Source organism: Schistocerca serialis, chromosome 1 (genome assembly GCF_023864345.2).
Source record: "Schistocerca serialis cubense isolate TAMUIC-IGC-003099 chromosome 1, iqSchSeri2.2, whole genome shotgun sequence".
Classification (NCBI taxonomy): Eukaryota; Metazoa; Arthropoda; class Insecta; order Orthoptera; family Acrididae; genus Schistocerca; species Schistocerca serialis.
In genome coordinates this window covers 531,252,868-531,272,147 of record NC_064638.1, presented here as the reverse complement: position 1 = coordinate 531,272,147, position 19,280 = coordinate 531,252,868, and the positions used below count along the sequence as shown (strand labels likewise).

Below are 19,280 nucleotides of genomic sequence, written 5' to 3'. Positions count from 1 at the left end.
TGAAGAAGAGAAATTTGTTAACATTGAGTATAGATTTAAGTGTCAGGAAGTCATTTCTGAAAGTATTTGTATGGAGTGTAGCCATGTATGGAAGTGAAACATGGACGGTAAATAGTTTGGACAAGAAGAGAATAGAAGCTTTCGAAATGAGGTGCTACAGAAGAATGCTGAAGATTAGATGGGTAGATCACATAACTAATGAGGAGGTACTGAATAGGATTGGGGAGAATAGAAGTTTGTGGCACAACTTGACCAGAAGAAGGGATCGGTTGGTAGGACATGTTCTGAGGCATCAAGGGATCACCAATTTAGTATTGGAGGGCAGCGTGGAGGGTAAAAATCGTAGGGGGAGACCAAGAGATGAATACACTAAGCAGATTCAGAAGGATGTAGGTTGCAGTAGGTACTGGGAGATGAAGAAGCTTGCACAGGATAGAGTAGCGTGGAGAGCTGCATCAAACCAGTCTCGGGACTGAAGACTGCAGCAACAACAACAACAACAACAACAACAACATGTTAATGGTAATTAGTTAAAAATGAAAAAATGAATTTTAAGGAGGAAGATGGCAAAACATGAAGGGAGTTAAAATTATCCCAGCTTGCTTCACCACAAGACCATGGCGATCAAGCCTATGCAACAGATAACTTGTTCAAATACTCTGAGAATCAATAATAACGAGGGTAGGTAAACAACTCACCATAAAGATGACTGCTGAGCCACAGACAGGCATGTAGAAAAGGCAATCACACTCCCACAACTTAATTTTCAGACACACACACACACACACACACACACACACACACACACACACACACACACACACACAAAACTGCCATCCCTGGCCACTGCGTCTACAGTCTCTGAGAATCAGATCCAAACAAACTACTACTCATGACTCCCTGCCTCTCGTCGGCAGCTACTAGGCTAGTGGCAAGAAGTGGTGGCAGCACTGACTGCAAGCTGAGGGGAGTGGTATGAAGGAGAGAAACAGCAGTAATGAGGGAGTAGAGAAGCAGTGCACATACTCAGCTGCACACAGCCAGCAACAATGCATGACTCTTCAGCAAACAAACCATTTCATCTGCTGAGTCAAAAACAAGATTTTTCCACTCTCTCTCTCTTTGCAAATTTCATATCCCATATCCAAACTGAAAGAATAATTACCTAGTAAAAAGGTTAAGAAACATAATGAAAGTGAAGTTGAGGCAAATATATGGCTATGATAGATGGCTTAAAATTCACTGTGGAGCATTCCATATGTAATAAACATGAATAAGTACATTTATTGCAAATGAGATACAAGTACAGCTATGGTTGTATAAGAGACAAAAGATATTAATATTAAATGTTTGGATAATGCTTCACAGTTCAGCCAACATTCGCCTAAGAAGTGGAATCTTTAATGTAATGAATTGCTTTGGTGAATGATGTGTTGCACAAGCATTTTTTGAACCAGCGAATGATGATAGTCACTATAAACTATTTTTGTAATGATAATCCACTGTTTGTGTGTGTGTGTGTGTGTGTGTGTGTTTTATTTACGCATGTCACAGAGACAAGATAAATCTTGTTATACATTCACTCAATTGGAATCTGTTCATTAAGACAGACCTTTTATGGATTTAGTCCATATCAATGTAATTTTGATGTTCCAAATGTTAAAAAACTTTATAATTAATGGTCACTGTACACAAGACAAGACAAAACACAGCAAGACACGAGTGCAATATACAACACATTTATTATCAGAAGCATTGTATTTATTTTGAAAATTGGCAATTGGATATGTACTCTCAATTTCCACCAGTAACTGCAACACTTTGGAAGATGAATTTAAATCAGAACAGCTTTGTGGGTGTGCTGAAATAGAAAGGTGTGCAAGATTGAATAATAGGATGTCTTTGCTCCTTGTCACACTTTACTTCGTCACCCAGTATCACAGTAAAAATCCAGTGAAACAGTGCACTTACCACGTTGGCTGAGGTTCAGGCAGAGAGTGTGTGTGTGCTGTGAAATTTCATTGGACTAACCTGTTGTATGTCTGTTCATTACGGGAAACTGCAATCACTCACTGTAGCAAATTACCTCCACCTCATCTACATACATTTCACTACCCCACACACATTATTTCAGTGCTTTCATTACTACATTTTATACAACCTTGGAATCATGAGAGGATAACAAATTCCAAAGAAAAGAAAGTCCAGTAAAATGTTATATTTCTGCATTTTTATTGTGACTGGTTGGAAATTAGACAATAACATGAAGATAGGCCTGTAACAGACTATTTACAAAATATTCCTAAAACTGGAATGTCTGTAAGTACATTTACCTGAAAAAGACGAATTTGATACTGTATGCACAACAAAACACCAAGATATTTTGTATACACTATCACAATACAGTAAAGAGAAATACTATGTTACAAGTTTGTGCGTTCTTTCTTGTTCTAAAGTTATTTTTAGTTTCAGGAGCACTGTTTCAAAATGAGTTTTTAATGGGCAGTGGTCGACTATCGTTGTGTAAATATGAAAACTGTGTGTAAAAATTGCACACAGATATTGTGACAATACAATTCACCAGTACAGTATATGATAAACACTACACATGAAAGAAGCTTGTTTATGCCACATGCACAGATGAGAAAGGCAAAAGTCTGCACCAGATCTGATGCAGCTACATTATTGTACATGGTTTGTATCACAGCTTGCAGCTTTAATGGAGGAGCAAATGTGGTTGCTTTCCATTGATAATTACAAAATAAACCATTACCAAAACACAACGTGCTTAGGGTACCTTATTATAGACACTGTATGAACTAACATTTATGTGATTTACAAAAAGAAAAATGCACATCATTGTATACATACAACTTCCAGAAAGACTTTACACTGATTGGCAAAATGTGGCAATGCCAAAACAAGACTATGACGGTGACACAGTGGCTGAAATGACAAACCGTTATATAGTGCTAAAAATTAGTTTCCGGGCTCTTTTATAACAACTACATGATATTGGCAATAAGCTTACTTTCAACACTATCTAAAATCCTGACTACAGCTTAAACACATGGACTTTAGTGCAACTTGGGAAACATTTCTAACAGTTTTTGGAAAAGGTGTGATGAAGGAGCCGCATAATGTTTTTGAACTAAAAATGTAGCTAAATTCATCATTTGTGCAGTGTTTCCATTTCTACAAGAGTATCCTCGATTAATTTATTACATAAAACATTTTTCAACTTAGCTTCAATGAGAAACTGTTTGAATAAAGGCAACCATGACAATTTTGTTTCTGTAAGTAATTGGTTTACACATTCTGGATGAATACATGCAGCACATTAACTACAACAAGATATCACAATACTAATAGGAGACTGAGTAAACTACACTATGACACTGACCAATTGCATCACGGATGATATGTCACAAACTACAGCTGACAATCACTAATTACTTGTTACAAACATCTACTTTATATGGAAGCGTATACAGTTTATCAACCTGCATTCACATATCATTTTATGAAATTCTTCTTCGGTATTTAAAATTTGCATTAATTTTACTGACACAGACGCAAGTTCCACTTCAGCAACCATGTCACTAAGACTGTAATCAAATAAATTCACTAAGACTGTAATCAAATGAATTTACTTTCAATTTGGAAATGGCATCAAGTCAAAACTGATAAAAGTAAACATACTTTCATTTATAAACTATATTTTTCAATAAGAAAAATGAGTGGATATGAAGGGAACAGATGGAAAGATTTGAAACAAGGAAAAAGGCTATAGTCTAATGTCTGGATTACTTGATTTACAGTGATATGCACTTTTTTGGACCTTTGTCCTATTATGGTTCCTGTATATTTAAAAGCCTTAAGTCTTAAGCCACAGGTTACACTAATGCCCAAATAATAACAACTGGCAAAAAATCATTCATTCACACTAAATTTCTGATGCAAGACAGAAGCTCCTTCAGAGCCTTAAGCACAAACTGATTAACCCAGTGAAACAAATACTGTTTTCAATAAAGTAAACAGATTTTATACCAATATTCAACATTATTTACAGTGATTGAAGTAATTTAATGAAACCAAATGGGAAAGTTTTTTTCCCTTTTTTCTTCAGATACTGGAACTGGAAGGACTTCATGCAAAAGACAAACCACCACCATCGTCAAAATTCATTTCGGTTCACTGTTTCTGCTTCACTTTTTTTATGAAATCCTCGGTCCACAAGTAAGGTGTTGCAATCCTTTCGAGACAATGGTGCCAGGTCAATCCTTTCCAATTCCTGAAAGTACACAAAAAAATTGAAAACATTTTTATATTATAAAAATAGTTCAGGACAATCATTATGAACATTTGTGAATTGTGTTTTGTTCATCTCATGACGTACATTTGCAATCCATTTGGTTTGCGTATAGGAGACATGTCAAAAATTTATAATATGTTTAAAATGATTATTAATAAATAATAGCACTGCAATAAATAATAACACTGTAAGGATGTTTCTTGGGATATATAACACATTGTATCCAGCTCTTATTTCCAGTTTGTCCTGCATGAATTCATCCATTGAGTAATAACATTTCAGTGTCAGTACCTCATACAGCTTTCTTTTAAACGAGCCTAAATTCATCTGCATCAACTTGTTCCCTTTTAATTTATTACAAATTTTCATTACCATGTATTGAGGTCCCTGGGCATACAGTCTGATTTCCCATAAATTATCAAAGTTTTCTACATATGATCACTGATTTAATTAAAAAATATTGTAATTTTAAATACTTCAGTGATGTGAGCTACACTCCAACATTTCACACATATATCATACTTCTTGGGGCAACTTAAGTTTATTTTCAGAGAGCGAGAGAAAAGGGAAATAACCAAAACTAGAAGCAAAATAGGTTAGTCAGGATTAGTCTGACAAAATAAATATATTTTTAAAAAGAGCAGCTCTGACAGATTAGTAATGGACTTCAAATATAAACTGCATATCTCGACAAACAATACCCTGAAACAACATACACATTCCATTTTGTTAAATAATTTTTCTGATTTCAACAGTAACATCTGTTTGTGCAAGATATTTTATGCCAAACCTGTAGTATTTTAGAGAGATGGAGCACAGTATGCTGAAAGTGCCTGTTACACTGTAAAATACATCAAATTTAAGTACCTTCCCCCAAAATAAGTGTTCCATGATACAACATTCCTGTTTTCCTCATCAATTACTTTTATTAGTTGTCCTAAAAACTATAGTTCTCAGTGATACACCTACACACCTCAAGAATTAAATATTCTTTTAATGGTTTGCAGACTCCAAATGAATCATCTACAAGATCAGCCTAGCTGTAATGATACTGAAATTACTGGAGACTGAGTAGTTGTAAAAGGGTAAGACAATTCAACCCTTGACTTCTTCAATGGTAAACAATCTAGAAAATGTTTTCATGATTCATGGAAACCGCAAAAATCAAAGGACTGTCAGCTCATATCAACCACCAACCAAGATGGCCATCAAGATTTATGGCTTCCTTAAGTTGATAAAAGCAATTGCCAGGATGACTGCTTCAAAGCGAACATAACTTATTTCCTTTCTACATCCAAACATGTGTTCCATCTCTAAATTACCTATTTGTCCCAACAAGTCCTTAAACTTTAATCTTCCCTCCTCATAATTTGAAGGAAACTCCAGTAAATCAACGCAGCACTCTATCACAGTATCGCACCCCTACTGTTTATATGGTTGTGCTTCCAAAGGAGGTACACAATAGAGACACCAATTTTTGCAGATTTCCAGGTGCTCAATGTTCAAATTAGGAAAAATTGTCAATTGCCAGTGACATGTCAGTTCAAATACAGACAACAAGAATTACCATTGCCGTATTTGGAGGAGGAGGAGGAGGAGGAGGGTGGGGAGTGGGGGGGGGGGGGGGGGGGCGGTAGGTAGTGGTAGTGGTTTAAGGTTCCTAATAATCAGACTCAGTATTGATGTTCTGTATTAAATTCAAAATCTCTCCACAGTTCCTCATGCCGATATGAAATTCTAGGTCCACATATTTTACTGTTGACATCATTTCTGCATAATCTTTCACTGATTGTGACAAAACCCATTTGTACTGGATATATTGTGAAATTTTGAACATTTGTGAGTGCCACGGTAAACTCCTACTGTCATTGTCAAAAGGTCTTTAAGAACAGCAGGCCTATTCTTGTTCAAAATATACATTCTCTAATTTCATTGTATAATTACATGAGAAATAGGTTATTTTTGAGAATTTTCAGACGCTTACAAAACTGTATTTTTGTAAGTTATCAGTACAAGTGTTTTTGGATAACTTACTTCATAGCAAATCAGCATTTGTGATTCACAATTACTGTCAAAGAACACATCACCCCGAATTTCACTGTATATCAATTGGAATAAATGTGCACTTTTGAGACTTTTCGGAAGTTTCCACTGTCCTGTGCATAATCTAATTTGTAGTAAATCAATGCAGCAGATATTCTAACCAACATATTGTGTACATGTAGTTTTCCCTCAAAGAAGACTATATATTACCTACATTTATCATAAATTAACTCTATATTCAAATTCACTAATAATTATAAATAACCTCAAAAAAGTTTTACGAAATTAGTAATTTTTTTCTGTTGCCTCAACAGAAATCTCGTTATGTTTCAATTCTTGTAAGGAATTAGTAATCCTTTTAGCTCAAGAGATATAAAAGATATCAGCAGGCTTATTTTTAAGTTAGTTGTTCAATTACCTGTAATATACTGCACCAGCCACAATGCAGTCCCACTGTTCTCGAACATGATAATTTGGTTAATGTTCATAAGCAGCTGGAAATTGCCCTGACTACTGTCAAATGATTGGCAGCAGCTGCAAATTGGTGTGTTGGATGAGCTCCAGAGAGTCAAGTACCAGTACCAAAGGTACCTCAAGTACTATCCTCTGCTGTGAATCCTGTCTGCTCTGCACAAAGTATGGGCTCTGTACTTACCTGCCCGCTTGACTGCAAGTGACATTTCAATGGTAGATCTAGGCATCCTGTACAGTGGGGAAAGGGACCATGTAAGACTCGGGGTGTTATACTGATTTCCCAACCAACAAGATAGAGGTGCTGTCTTCCACTGCAACAGGAACTAAGTCAGTGGGACTGACTTCACCTGTTTTGGGAAAACCTGTTTTGTTCAGTGCTACCAGGAGGCAAACGCAAAAGCGTAGGGGTCTATTAATTGTTGATAAATGATGGTGTCCCTTAGGGAAGTGGCAACAAGGCACAGGAGAGAACACCAGGTGCACTCAGTGTGTATTCCTGGGGGCCTCATTCAACATTCCAGCAGCCACTGAGGGAACAAGGTGCAAGCAACTGCAGATTGTGGTGTACATTAGAACAAATGATGCCTACTGTCTGGGCACCAAGGTCATACTTGGATCATTTCGGCGACAGCAGAAAGGTTTAAAAGACCAGCCTAGCACGAGTTTCAATGAAGCTAACAATTTGCAGCAGCATGCCCAGAACTGATCGTGGCCCCCCCCTTGGTTTTGAGTCGATTGGAAGGACTGAACTGGAGACTTCGAAAGTTCTGTGACAAGCTAGGCTGCGACTTCTTGGACTTGAGCCATAAGGTTAAGAACCCTAGGGCCCCAAAAAGGAACAGGTGTGCAAAACACATCAGAGGCTACTATCCAGTAGTCAAGTGTGTGTGGGGTGCACATACAGCGACTCTCCGTCCAATTCAGATAATGACAGCTGTAAGAAACCCTAAAGTATCAGTGTAAGATCGAAAAAAATGCCTCACACAGGTGAGAGTATTATAACCCTAATGGTTAACTGCTGAAGCATTCGCAGAGTTCAAAGGGCTCCTGAAAAGAAGTGAATCTACATAATACTAGGTAAAGAAAGCAGATTGATACCTGACACTGATAGCTGGAAGATTTATGGGGAAAACTGAGGTATATATTAAAAGGACAGGCTAATGGGAAATGGAGGTGGGGTATTTGTCACAGTAGAGAGGAAACTCAAATCCACCGAGATAAAAACTGAAGCTGCATGTGAAATTGTTTGAGCAAGACTCAGTATCTCATGGGTGGGCATAAAATGGTAATTGGATCCTTCTGTTGTCCACCAGACTCATCTCCTGATAGTTCCAGAAACTCAAGAGAAAACTTCAGTTCGCTTGTACATAAATTCCCCAATCATACTGTAATCATCAGTGGAGACATTATTCATCCAACAATCAACTGGAAGAATTACAGTTTTGTTAGTAGTGGTCATGATAAGACATCCTGTGAAACATTACTACATGCCTTCTCTATAAACTACCTAGAACAGGTAGTTTGGAATACCATTCGTGATAAAATATATCGGATCTAATGACAACAAATGGACTTGACCTGTTTGAGGATGTCCACATCAAATCAGGTATCAGTGACTGTGAGACAGTTGTGGCAACAATGATTACCAAAGCACAAAGGACAACTAAAACAAGCAAAAAAATATGTTCAGTAAACAAGCTAAAAAATCGATAGTGTCATATCTCAATCAGGAACTTCACACTATGAGCACAGGGACGGAGAATGTAAAGGAACTACAGCTGAAGCTTAAAAGAATAGTTGATTGTACACTGAACAGATATATACTTAGTAGAGTAGTTCGTTATGGGAGGGACCTCCATGGTATACAGTCACTGCAAAAAAAAGGGGGGAGGGCGGGGGGGTGAGACCACTACATAACAGGTGTAAAACAAAGCATAGGACTAGAGATAGAGAGATGCTGAATGAAATGCATTTGGCTGTCAAGAGAGCAATGTGTGAAGCCTCCAACAACTTCTGTAGCAGAATACTGTCAAATGACCTTTCGCAAAAACCAAAGAAAGTGTGTTTATTTGTAAAGACTGTTCAAGGCACCAAAGTTACGTGTCTAGTCACTATTGGATGAGATAAGTACTGAAACTGAGGATAGCAAAGCAAAGCTATAATACTTACCTCTGTTTTCAAATGTTACTTTATGAAGGAAAACCCACGAGAGTTATCCCAATTTAATCCTCGTACCACGGAGAAGATGAGTGAAATCAGTTTTAGTGTTAGTGGTGTTGAGAAACAGCTAAAACCCTTAAAACTAAACAAAGCTCCAGGGCCTGATGGAATCCCTATCACATCCCATATAAAAGTGATCCACAGGACTATCATGAAGTATCCTTGAGATCAATTTGTTGTAAATCCTAGAATGTATTCTGATCTCAAACATCTTTAACAGAATGACCTCCTCCATGCCAACTAAACTAACATGAATTCTGAAAACACTGATCACATGAAACCTAACTTTCACTTTTCTCACATGACATACTGAAAGCTTCGGATCAAGACAGAGATGCAGTATTTCTCAGTTTCCATAAAGCATTTGACTGTACCACATGTATGTTTACTGTTAGAACTGTGTCATTGTGTATAAAACTACTGCTGCTGGAGAAAAACCAATGTTTCGACCACAGTTGCAGCGGCCTTCTTCTGGGTCTAATAGTGCATTCTAGCTATGCAGTGTCCTTTATATTTTGTGTTACTGTTCACTGCACATGCCATTATGTCATAATTTTAAAAAGGTAGTTAGTTTCGTTGGTCACTTAAGGAAGAAGGATAGGGAACATTATTTTAATAGGTTATTACGGTGGAAGGAGAATGTAACCTCTGTTGTCTATTGGATCTTGCGTTATGTGCCATGATTGGTGGTCACTGTCGAATGAGAAGTTGGCTGCTGTTTACCAACTGGTGGACGTTGGCCACGCAGCGGCATTAACTCGCTGGTAGTGCTCATGCCTCGTGTTGACAGTGTCGTCTGTTGGGCTCTGATTGCTGGCAGCCAAGATGGGGCAAGCCTGAGTACAACCTCCCTGTTCATTTTATTTGAGTGTTTAAGTATTTCCGTGGCCTCTCTGATTTTGCGTTTCGTCACTAAGGACAAGGTTGATGCATTACACACTGCACGCGTTCACACTGCAGGCATTTACAAGGTGGAATGCGAATGTGGAGAGGCATACATCGGAGAGACTGTTAGGCCAATAGCAACATGCATTCGGGAACACGAGTGCTATATTCGTCTAGGACAACACAACAAATCTGCAGTGGCAGAACATCATCAAGATTGCGGAAAAGAAATAAAATTCAGTGAAGCCTGTGTGTTGGACCAGCAGCCTGTTATGATGAAACGCAAAAATCAGAGAGGCCATTGAAATACTTAAACACCCAAATAACATGAACAGGGAGGATGTACCCAGGCTTGCCCCATCTTGGCTGCCAGCAATCAGAGCCCAACAGACTGCACTGTCAACGTGAGGCACGAGCACTAACGGTGAGTAACTGCCGCCACATGGCCGATGTCCACCAGTTGGTAAACAGCAGCCAACTTCTCATTTGACGGTGACCACCAATCATGGCACATAATGCAAGAGACAATAGACAACAGAGGTTACATTCTCCTTCCACCGCAATAACCTATTAAAATAATGTTCCCTCTCCTTCTTCCTTAAGTGACCAATGAAACTAACTACCGTTTCAAAATTATGACATAATGGCATGCGCAGTGAACAGTAACAACAAAATATAAAGGACATGCATAGCTAGAACGCACCATTAGGCCCAGAAGGAGGCCACTGCAACTGTGGTCAAAATGTTAGTTTTTCTCAAGCAGCAGTAGTTTTATACATTAAGACGCGGTACCATACTCAGAAAACTTTTATGCCGACTGACTCTGGCTGCGGAAACCTATGCAATTATATTACTGTTAGAAGTTCGATCATATGGGGTCTCAAGTGAAATTTGTGCCAGGATTGAGAACTTTTTGGTAGGGTGGGTGCAGCATGTTATCTTGGATGGAGAAGATGCAGAAGCACCTTCAGGTGGGACGCTGCTCTTCATATTGTATATTGATGATCTTGTGGACAATATTAATAGTAACTCAGATGTTTTGTAGATGATGCAGTTACCTCTAACGAAGTACTGTCAGAGAGAATCTACATAAATATTCAGTCAGATATTAATAAGATTTCAAAGTCGTGCAAAATTGGCAACTTGCTTTAAATACTCAGAATTGTAAAATTGTGCAGTTCACAAAATGAAAAACATAGTAGCCTATACTATGACTACAGAATCAATGAGTCACAATTTGAATCAGCCAACTCATACAAATACCTGAATGTAACACTTTGTAGGGATATGAAGTGGCTCAGTTGTGGGTGAAGCAGGTGGCAGATGTCAGTTTATTGGGAGAATAATGTGGAAGTGCAATCAGTCTACAAAGAAGATTGCTTACAAATCACTTGTGCAACCCATTCTAGAATATTGCTAAGTGTGAGAGACCCCAAGTAAGTACTAATGGGGGATATTAAAAGTATACAGAGAAAGGCAGTATTAGTAGTCACAGGTTTGTTTGATTCGTGGGACAATGTTACAGAGATGCTGAAGAAACTGAACAGTCAGACTCTTGAAAATAGATGTAAACTATCCCAAGAAAGTCTACTAACAAAGTATCAAGAACTGGCTTTAAATGATGACTCTAGGAATTTACCACAACTCCCCTACAAATCACTCACATATGAATTCTGAGAACAAGATTATAACAACAGAGGCATTCAAACAATATTCTTCCTGTGATACATACGTAGATTAGATTAGATTAGATTAATACTAGTTCCATGGATCATGAATACGATATTTTGTAATGATGTGGAACAAGTCGAATTTTCCAATACATGACATAATTAGGTTAATTTAACAACATACTTAAGTTAATATAACAACTTTATTTTTTTTGTGTGTGTTTTTTGTTTTTCTTTATTTTTTATTTTTATTATTTATTTTTATTTTTTTAATATTTTTGTTTTGTTTTTTTTTCTTAATTTATATCTAAAAATTCCTCTATGGAGTAGAAGGAGTTGTCATTCAGAAATTCTTTTAATTTCTTCTTAAATACTTGTTGGTTATCTGTCAGACTTTTGATACTATTTGGTAAGTGACCAAAGACTTTAGTGCCAGTATAATTCACCCCTTTCTGTGCCAAAGTTAGATTTAATCTTGAATAGTGAAGATCGTCCTTTCTCCTAGTATTGTAGTTATGCACACTGCTATTACTTTTGAATTGGGTTTGGTTGTTAATAACAAATTTGAATGGAATGGGAAGGAACCCCAATAACTGGTGCATTAGGACAGACCCTATGCCATGTACTTCATGATGGTTTGCAGAGTACGGATGCAGATGTAGAAGTGTGTGGGTGTACGACAATGTTGATGATGTGCCATTTGTCAGATGGAAACATTGTGCCTGGTAGACTCTTTTTCAAGAGCTGTTTTTAATATAAGTTTCAAATGTAGGCAACTGTAATGAGAGCGTTTATAGCACAATACCATATTTATGTCGCTGTTGTTGTTGTTGGTGGTGGTGGTGGTGGTGGTGGTGGTGAGAAAGGAGAAGTTGAAACTTGCCACCAGTACACAGAAGAAGGTCTTGCAGTTTTGCCAAGACATACTATGGTAATGACTGAGAACATGTGTTCACTTTGTGGGTCATCACTTAGAGAAGTAATGTTCAAATCTGACAGACAATAAACTAAAATTAGTGAAGTAAGATTGTGGGTATCCATATTTTTAAAATAGTTACTACACTGGTGGAAAGGCTCTTTACCAACATACAAATACAAATAACATTAAATGGAAACTAACATCAAACCAGGAACGACCAAACATAATCAGCTGTTGACATAAAATCAGAAACCAAAAGAAGTCATCACTCAAACATCATGAAAAAATAGTGTTCAGCAAAAATAAGTAGACTAAAAACAAGAAATCAAAAGGTTATAACATCAGATTAAATCATGCTGGCACCAACGGGCTTAATGAAATTACAGGTAGTATTCCAAAGTTAAAAATAATCATGGCAGTAATAAAGAAAACAATGTCTGTGTTTGTTATTTTACAACATTTGCTGCCTACAGTAACAATTTTCCTTTATTGACTTCCTGACTGACAGCAGCAAATATTACTTTACAACAAACACAATCACTGTTCTTACAGTAACAGGCTCCCACCAACCATTTTGAATGGACTTGAAAAGCAGCCACACTGATGATAGACAGCCTTCTCTCACACAATTACTGACGGACTTTCAAAAACCTAGAACTAACTCACACACCCAATACAAATAATAATTGAACTGTAAATCAACTGATCATGTAAGCATTTGTTACGAGTATGGCCTTATACGGGTGTGAAACACACACACACACACACACACACACACACACACACACACACACACAGAGAGAGAGAGAGAGAGAGAGAGAGAGAGAGAGAGAACTAGAAGCCATGGGGATTGTGTTCTACACAAGGATGAAAAAAAAGATAGCTGGAGAGATAATTACCATTGATGAGATTCTGCCAATAATACAAAAAACCAAATCTCTCTGGAGGCACATCCAAACAAGAAGACACACATTTGAAGACAAAATGGCTCTGAGCACTATGGGACTTAACATCTATGGTCATCAGTCCCCTAGAACTTAGAACTACTTAAACCTAACTAACCTAAGGACAGCACACAACACCCAGCCATCACGAGGCAGAGAAAATCCCTGACGCCGCCGGGAATCGAATCCGGGAACCTGAGCGTGGGAAGCGAGAACGCTACTGCACGACCACAAGATGCGGGCATTTGAAGACACAATAACATCACTGGAACATTAGGAGAAGGAGCTACTGAGGAAAGGAATTGCTAGGGATGACTACTATGTCTGTTGTATACACAGCAGATTATGAACAACTTGGAATGCTCTACATATCGGAAATGAAGAGGTCTGTAGACAGAAAAGTGCACTGGCACACTACTACAAACTTTTGGTGTCGAACATTAAAGAAGAGGAAGAGGAAGAAGAACATCAGTGTGTTCAACCAAATAAAATTTAAATTAACAACCGAACATAATATGGGCAAGTCATTTTGAAGAAAAAGCTGTCTAAAACATGAATTTATGAAACACTGTTGGATATTGCTGACAGAAACAACTAATTGTGAAACATCCTTATTTCTCTGCAATATACACAAAAACATAAGCTACAGCAGTAAGACAAATAGCATATGTAGTAACTCATTCTAGTGGCAGTTTACTGAGTGCAGTTTATGGTGCTTGTGTTGATGTGAGTATTGTGCGTCGTTGAGAGATTAAGTTTAAAGATGCTGAGGAGGGAACATGAGTGACAAAGAGTTGGACGTCCCGTGACAGCAACCACCGAGTTTCACAAGCAAAATGTTGACAGACTGATTCAAGGCGATCATCCTATCACTCAGAGAGAAATTGCAAACACAATCGGCATTTCACAAGAATATGTGGGTCACATTATTGCTTTGCTTGGCTGTTGGAAGATCTGTGCATGATGGGTACCACGGATGCTGACTCGTGAAATGAAAGCGCACATTTAGCACCATTTGACTTCCATTTGTTCCCGATAATGAAAGACGATCTGCGGGAACATGATTATGCTTCTGAAGAAGACGCTGAGAGCACTGTGAGACAGAGTAAACTTCTTCCATGATGGCTTCAGAAAACTTGTTCATCATTGGCAGAAATGTATCCAGTTGGCTGGTGATTATGTGGAAAAGTGAATACTGGTAACTAAAGATCACATTCCAAGGATTATTTCTGCATTTGATTTATTTAAATATTCCCACCCAAACCCAATTAACGAAGGTGAAGGGATTACTTTTCATTCAATCCTCTTATAACAAATGGACGTAAAGGATATTGGACACTAGTTTTGTGCATCAATTCTGCGACCCTTCTTGCAGACAACTGTGACCAGTGCTTTCTTCCAGTTACTGGACATGGTTTTTACTTACAAGGGATTTACAGTATATTACGGTTAAAAGAGGGGCTAATTCAGTCTCAAATGTGGTCCAGAATCTGAGAGGGGTTTCATTGGGCTCATTCAACACTACTGACAATCTACAACATTCACCAATGCAGTGGCAGAAGAATTACATAGGGGCAATACTTCCTTTGTTAAGGAACTCTGGAAAATGGAGTTTAGCATTTCTGCTTTTGTTTTACTATTCTCAGTCCTTGTCTCGTTCACGATTGTTTTGACATCAACTTTGGTACCACTAACAGCATTTATATACGACCAGAATTCCTTTGTGTTTTAAGAGAAATCTTTCGATAATATTTTGATATGGTAGTCTACAAAGGCTTCATGCATTGCCCTCTTGACAGCCAACAGTTCACAGTGAACATCATCAAAGAGATCAGGTCTATTTGCTATTAGATCCAACATATAAGGAGTAGCAAAATGAAAACAAGACAGATGGAAAAAAGTAAGTAAACTGTTTAATCACCATAACTGTTAACACATGTATCTCATTGTGGGACCAGATGGTCAATGCCCTCATCAAAAAATGTTTGTGGTTGTCTATGGAACCACGGTTGAACCCAGGCATGTGTGCCTTTGTCTGAAGCACATCAATGGTCACAAACGTATTCCTCATGGAGGGGAGCTGCTGAAAGGGGAATACCAGTTCCTGCAATGTGGATGATCATGCAGGAGATGGCTTGCACAACCTTGTCAATGCGATCTGACAGAAACAGGGCAAATGTAACAGCCGATGCATACAACTGCCAGTAACTCTTCTAAGTGCCTAATGTGGTTGTCAGTCGATCTGGTGATGGCACGGAAGTGACTGGGCCACCAGAAAGTTACTGTTGTCACATAAAGATCGTAATGCAGCGGCAATACAGTGCAGCCATGATACTGTGGCTCATTAGATTGATAGCTGAAAAGATGCAATGGGCAGCACTGAGGTGTGTCGGAGTACCATCATTGAGTAAACACAGATCTTGGTTGGTATGAAGTAGGAGGTTAAGTAGGAGGACCCTACCAGACAAAGTGATACTCTCCCCCCAAAGAAGGAGAAAAGTGGGGAAAGGAGAGCTTACGTGACCAAGTAAATGGCCTGGAGGCTTATGCAAATGGGGTTTGCTAAGGTCACCCGCACTCGCACTTCTTCCAATGTGGTATGAAGGGGAATGAGCTGTCAGACCATACCTGTATGAACTAATGTACAGAACCTTCCAGATGCCTTCTCAGGGCCAGCACATTTCGGCAAAATGCATCACATCCTTGTTGGGTGTGAAGAGGCTAGGTGGATTGGTCATACCCCAAGATCACTGCCTGTACCAATGGTGGTGGACCCACATCAATAGGCATTGGTTCAGATTCCAACAGCATGGAGGAATTTGGTGCCTCTAGGTCACCAGAGTAACCTCCTTGTTCTTCTTCTTCTTCTTCTTCTTCTTCTTCTTCTTCATGGCCTTTGGTTGCTTGGATTCTTGCAATGGCCTATCTGTGACCAGTGTGAGGGCAGATGATGAGCAGACAGCCCTGGGACCCACAGGCCATTGTTCATTCAGTCACTGGCTGGCGTAGGGCCTCTTATCAGTGAGTTTCAAGGAGGGGCAGAGGGTCCTAAAAGGGAGTCTTGTCACTGGTAGACGTCGGAGGAGGAAGCTGCTGCTCCAGCCAGGTGTAAGAAGCAGTTCCCGATCATGATGCCACAAGAACTTTAAGAGAGGAGTGCACTGGGAGAACTGTTTGGGGCAAAACTGAGGTAGAGGGAGTGATGGCTGTATGTTCACATAATTGGCCATCATATCAAGAGAATGTAAGCATTCATACTTTTTTCGTGCCTCAGTATACAACAGGTGGTCAGTAGACTTAAATTTTTGTATTTTCCTATCCTTTTTTGATGAACCGGCAAACTGGTGAACATGGAGGACAGGTGTCTGTACAATTGACACACAAAGGTAGTTATTCACAATTACCACATTTTCGGTCCGACATGTGGCAGGATGATATATGACCAAAGTGGAATCATCGCAAGGACCTCATTGGTGGTGGGACAAAGTTTCACATCACACTGGACACCATGAAAAACTTTTTCCAGAGTGAGCTGTGTCAGCTAGTATCGATTTCTTTTCTGGGCAACTTCCACTGCTCGTTTTCTCCTCCTGTCGTCCAGTGATGCTATCGCTGCACCATGGCCAGTGGGCTGAATTTTTGCGGCATGCATATCTTGTTTGGATAGTGCTGGGAGGAAGTTGGAGCACCGAGCTGAAGCCGTTGGGACGACAGTGAGCCAACTGTGTGGAAAGTGAACAAAGGCTCCATTCTGTGAGAGGTTAATAGCTACTGGTATCTCATCGAAAGTTTGTTGTCACCGCCACCCATTGTGTTGCCGTCCATCGAAGTGGCCTCTTGGTAACAAGCTGTCAGATGGTGATTCACTTGCAACCTTTTCCCTTGCTTGTGATTTCGTTCAGAATGACCGTTGGTTGGTTGGTTAGTCGGTCAGTAGTTTGGTTGGTGTATTGGGTCTTTTGGCAGCTTCTAGGTTCTGTGCGCCCCTGACTACTTGCAATTCATCCTGTTAAATTTGCCCTTGCCTGCCTCTATTGCAACTTTAGTTCACCACCAAGGTATGAGGACATTCCTTTCCAGGGCTAAGATAAAAGTGTCTGTACTTGTTCCATTATCTTTGACACCTTTTTGGATGTGTTGAACAAAATGGATGCCCTGCAGCTGAAGATTATGCAGTTGCTCCTTGCCTGGAGCCATAAGATCTCAGTGAAAGATGATTCCAATAAGAATAAAAGTATCCCCATCAGTTGTCACAATAAAAGTATCCCCATCAGTTTGTACTAAGTACTGAACAAATTGTTTCACTTCTTGACATCTGGTTTGTTCCTTTTCCCATGGGATAGCCAGGGTAGAGAAAGCAGTAGTGCTGTAACTGTCGACATCTAAGTTTTGATTCCTGTCGGAAGAGATGGTCAGATCAGAACAGCTATTGTTTTGGTGTAACTTAATATGAATTTTGTTTGAATTGTTCGCACTGATGGCACCTAATCTGATCACGGGCTCTCCCCACAGTCACAACACTGGTGTAAGCAAAGGCCATCTGGCACAATGGCCATTACTGAATGCTATCATGGCCAAGAAAGGTGGGCATCTACTCCTTGGCATGCATGGGGAGCTACTAGCTCAGCAGTATGGCCCCTGTGTTGTCCGGGGGTTCAGCTGAATGGATACATAATGACACCACCACATTAGACTGGCTGTCGTGTTGGCTTTGAAGGCAAATATGAGCCTTTGGAGGTATTTTGCACATGCAATCTTCAATAGGTGCTACTTAAGGAATTCTTCCCCAGCCGGTCCATTCTACAAAAAAATTTGGAAAATGGAGGTCAATACAGAAGAGGATCTCATATTACTTCACCCAAAACTTGACAAATGAAAGAATATTTCAAGAAAGGAAGATACATCAAAGAAAACAGATGGGTCGGCATCAAAGGCTCCACCATGAGAAAGAGTGTAAGAAAAGGAAGGATAGTCCAGCAATAAGAGAATGTAGCACAGGAGAGAATGTAGGTGATGCAACAGCTTAGCACCCCGCGCTTGCCATACATGATCTCATCAAAGAATTGTGAGCCCACCAAGGAGAATTCATTGGTAAGTGTGGATGTACAATGCCTCCCAGACAGGAGGATCGCCAGCAATGGGAGCACCAGCAATGGCCAGTGCCAGCAACTTGCATTAGTACACAGTGTTTAGTTTAGTGCAGTGCCTTATTTTTAAACAAGCATCTGTTACAGTGTGTAAATAACCTGTGTTTCTATCTGATTCACTAGTGTGTTTGAATCTGGAGCGTGCTCATTTGTTTCTTGCAGTAGCTTTTGTGAAATCCCAGTTTACATTGTAGCATCAGACAATCAGTAACACTAGTGTCATTTGATTTTGCAAGGCTCTGCTCGTTCACTCCCAGTAAGTCCAAATCAATTTGTTTGTATTTTTTGAGATTTCACACAGATTTTGACACAGTACAATATGGATAGGAATGGTGCTTGTTGTGCGTGTGGACACGTGGAAAACTGGCCACAGTCAACAGGCCTCTGGTTACTGCTCAAAGATGTGGAGACACTGTGACATCAGAGACCTGAGACCTTTGGTGCCACTGGAATCTACTGGTGACACCGACTGTCACTGAGACTTCTGATACGCAACATCTGACTGGTCTGTCTGGACTCCAGAGTGAGTGATGGACAGTTATGGGTTTGCATATCTCTGGGTGGAAGGCAAAGGTGGGAACTGGCCGCATGACTGACTCCTAACACCTTAACAACAGGTAAGATGTGCTACCCAGTGCTGATAAAACTTCTGAGCGAGCACCG

At 39.4% G+C, this 19,280-nt stretch overlaps 1 protein-coding gene across 1 annotated transcript in view; it reads right to left on the bottom strand.

The window, feature by feature from the left end:
- Positions 1-2,203: 2,203 nt before the first annotated feature.
- The window catches only part of LOC126474977 (selenoprotein M-like), a 42,101-nt gene continuing 25,024 nt past the window's right edge, over positions 2,204-19,280 (bottom strand). Inside the window, exon 4 of the mRNA XM_050102504.1 lies at positions 2,204-4,294. Coding sequence (XP_049958461.1) covers positions 4,178-4,294 — 117 coding nt within the window. The 3' untranslated portion in view covers positions 2,204-4,177. The remainder of the gene's footprint in view (positions 4,295-19,280) is intronic.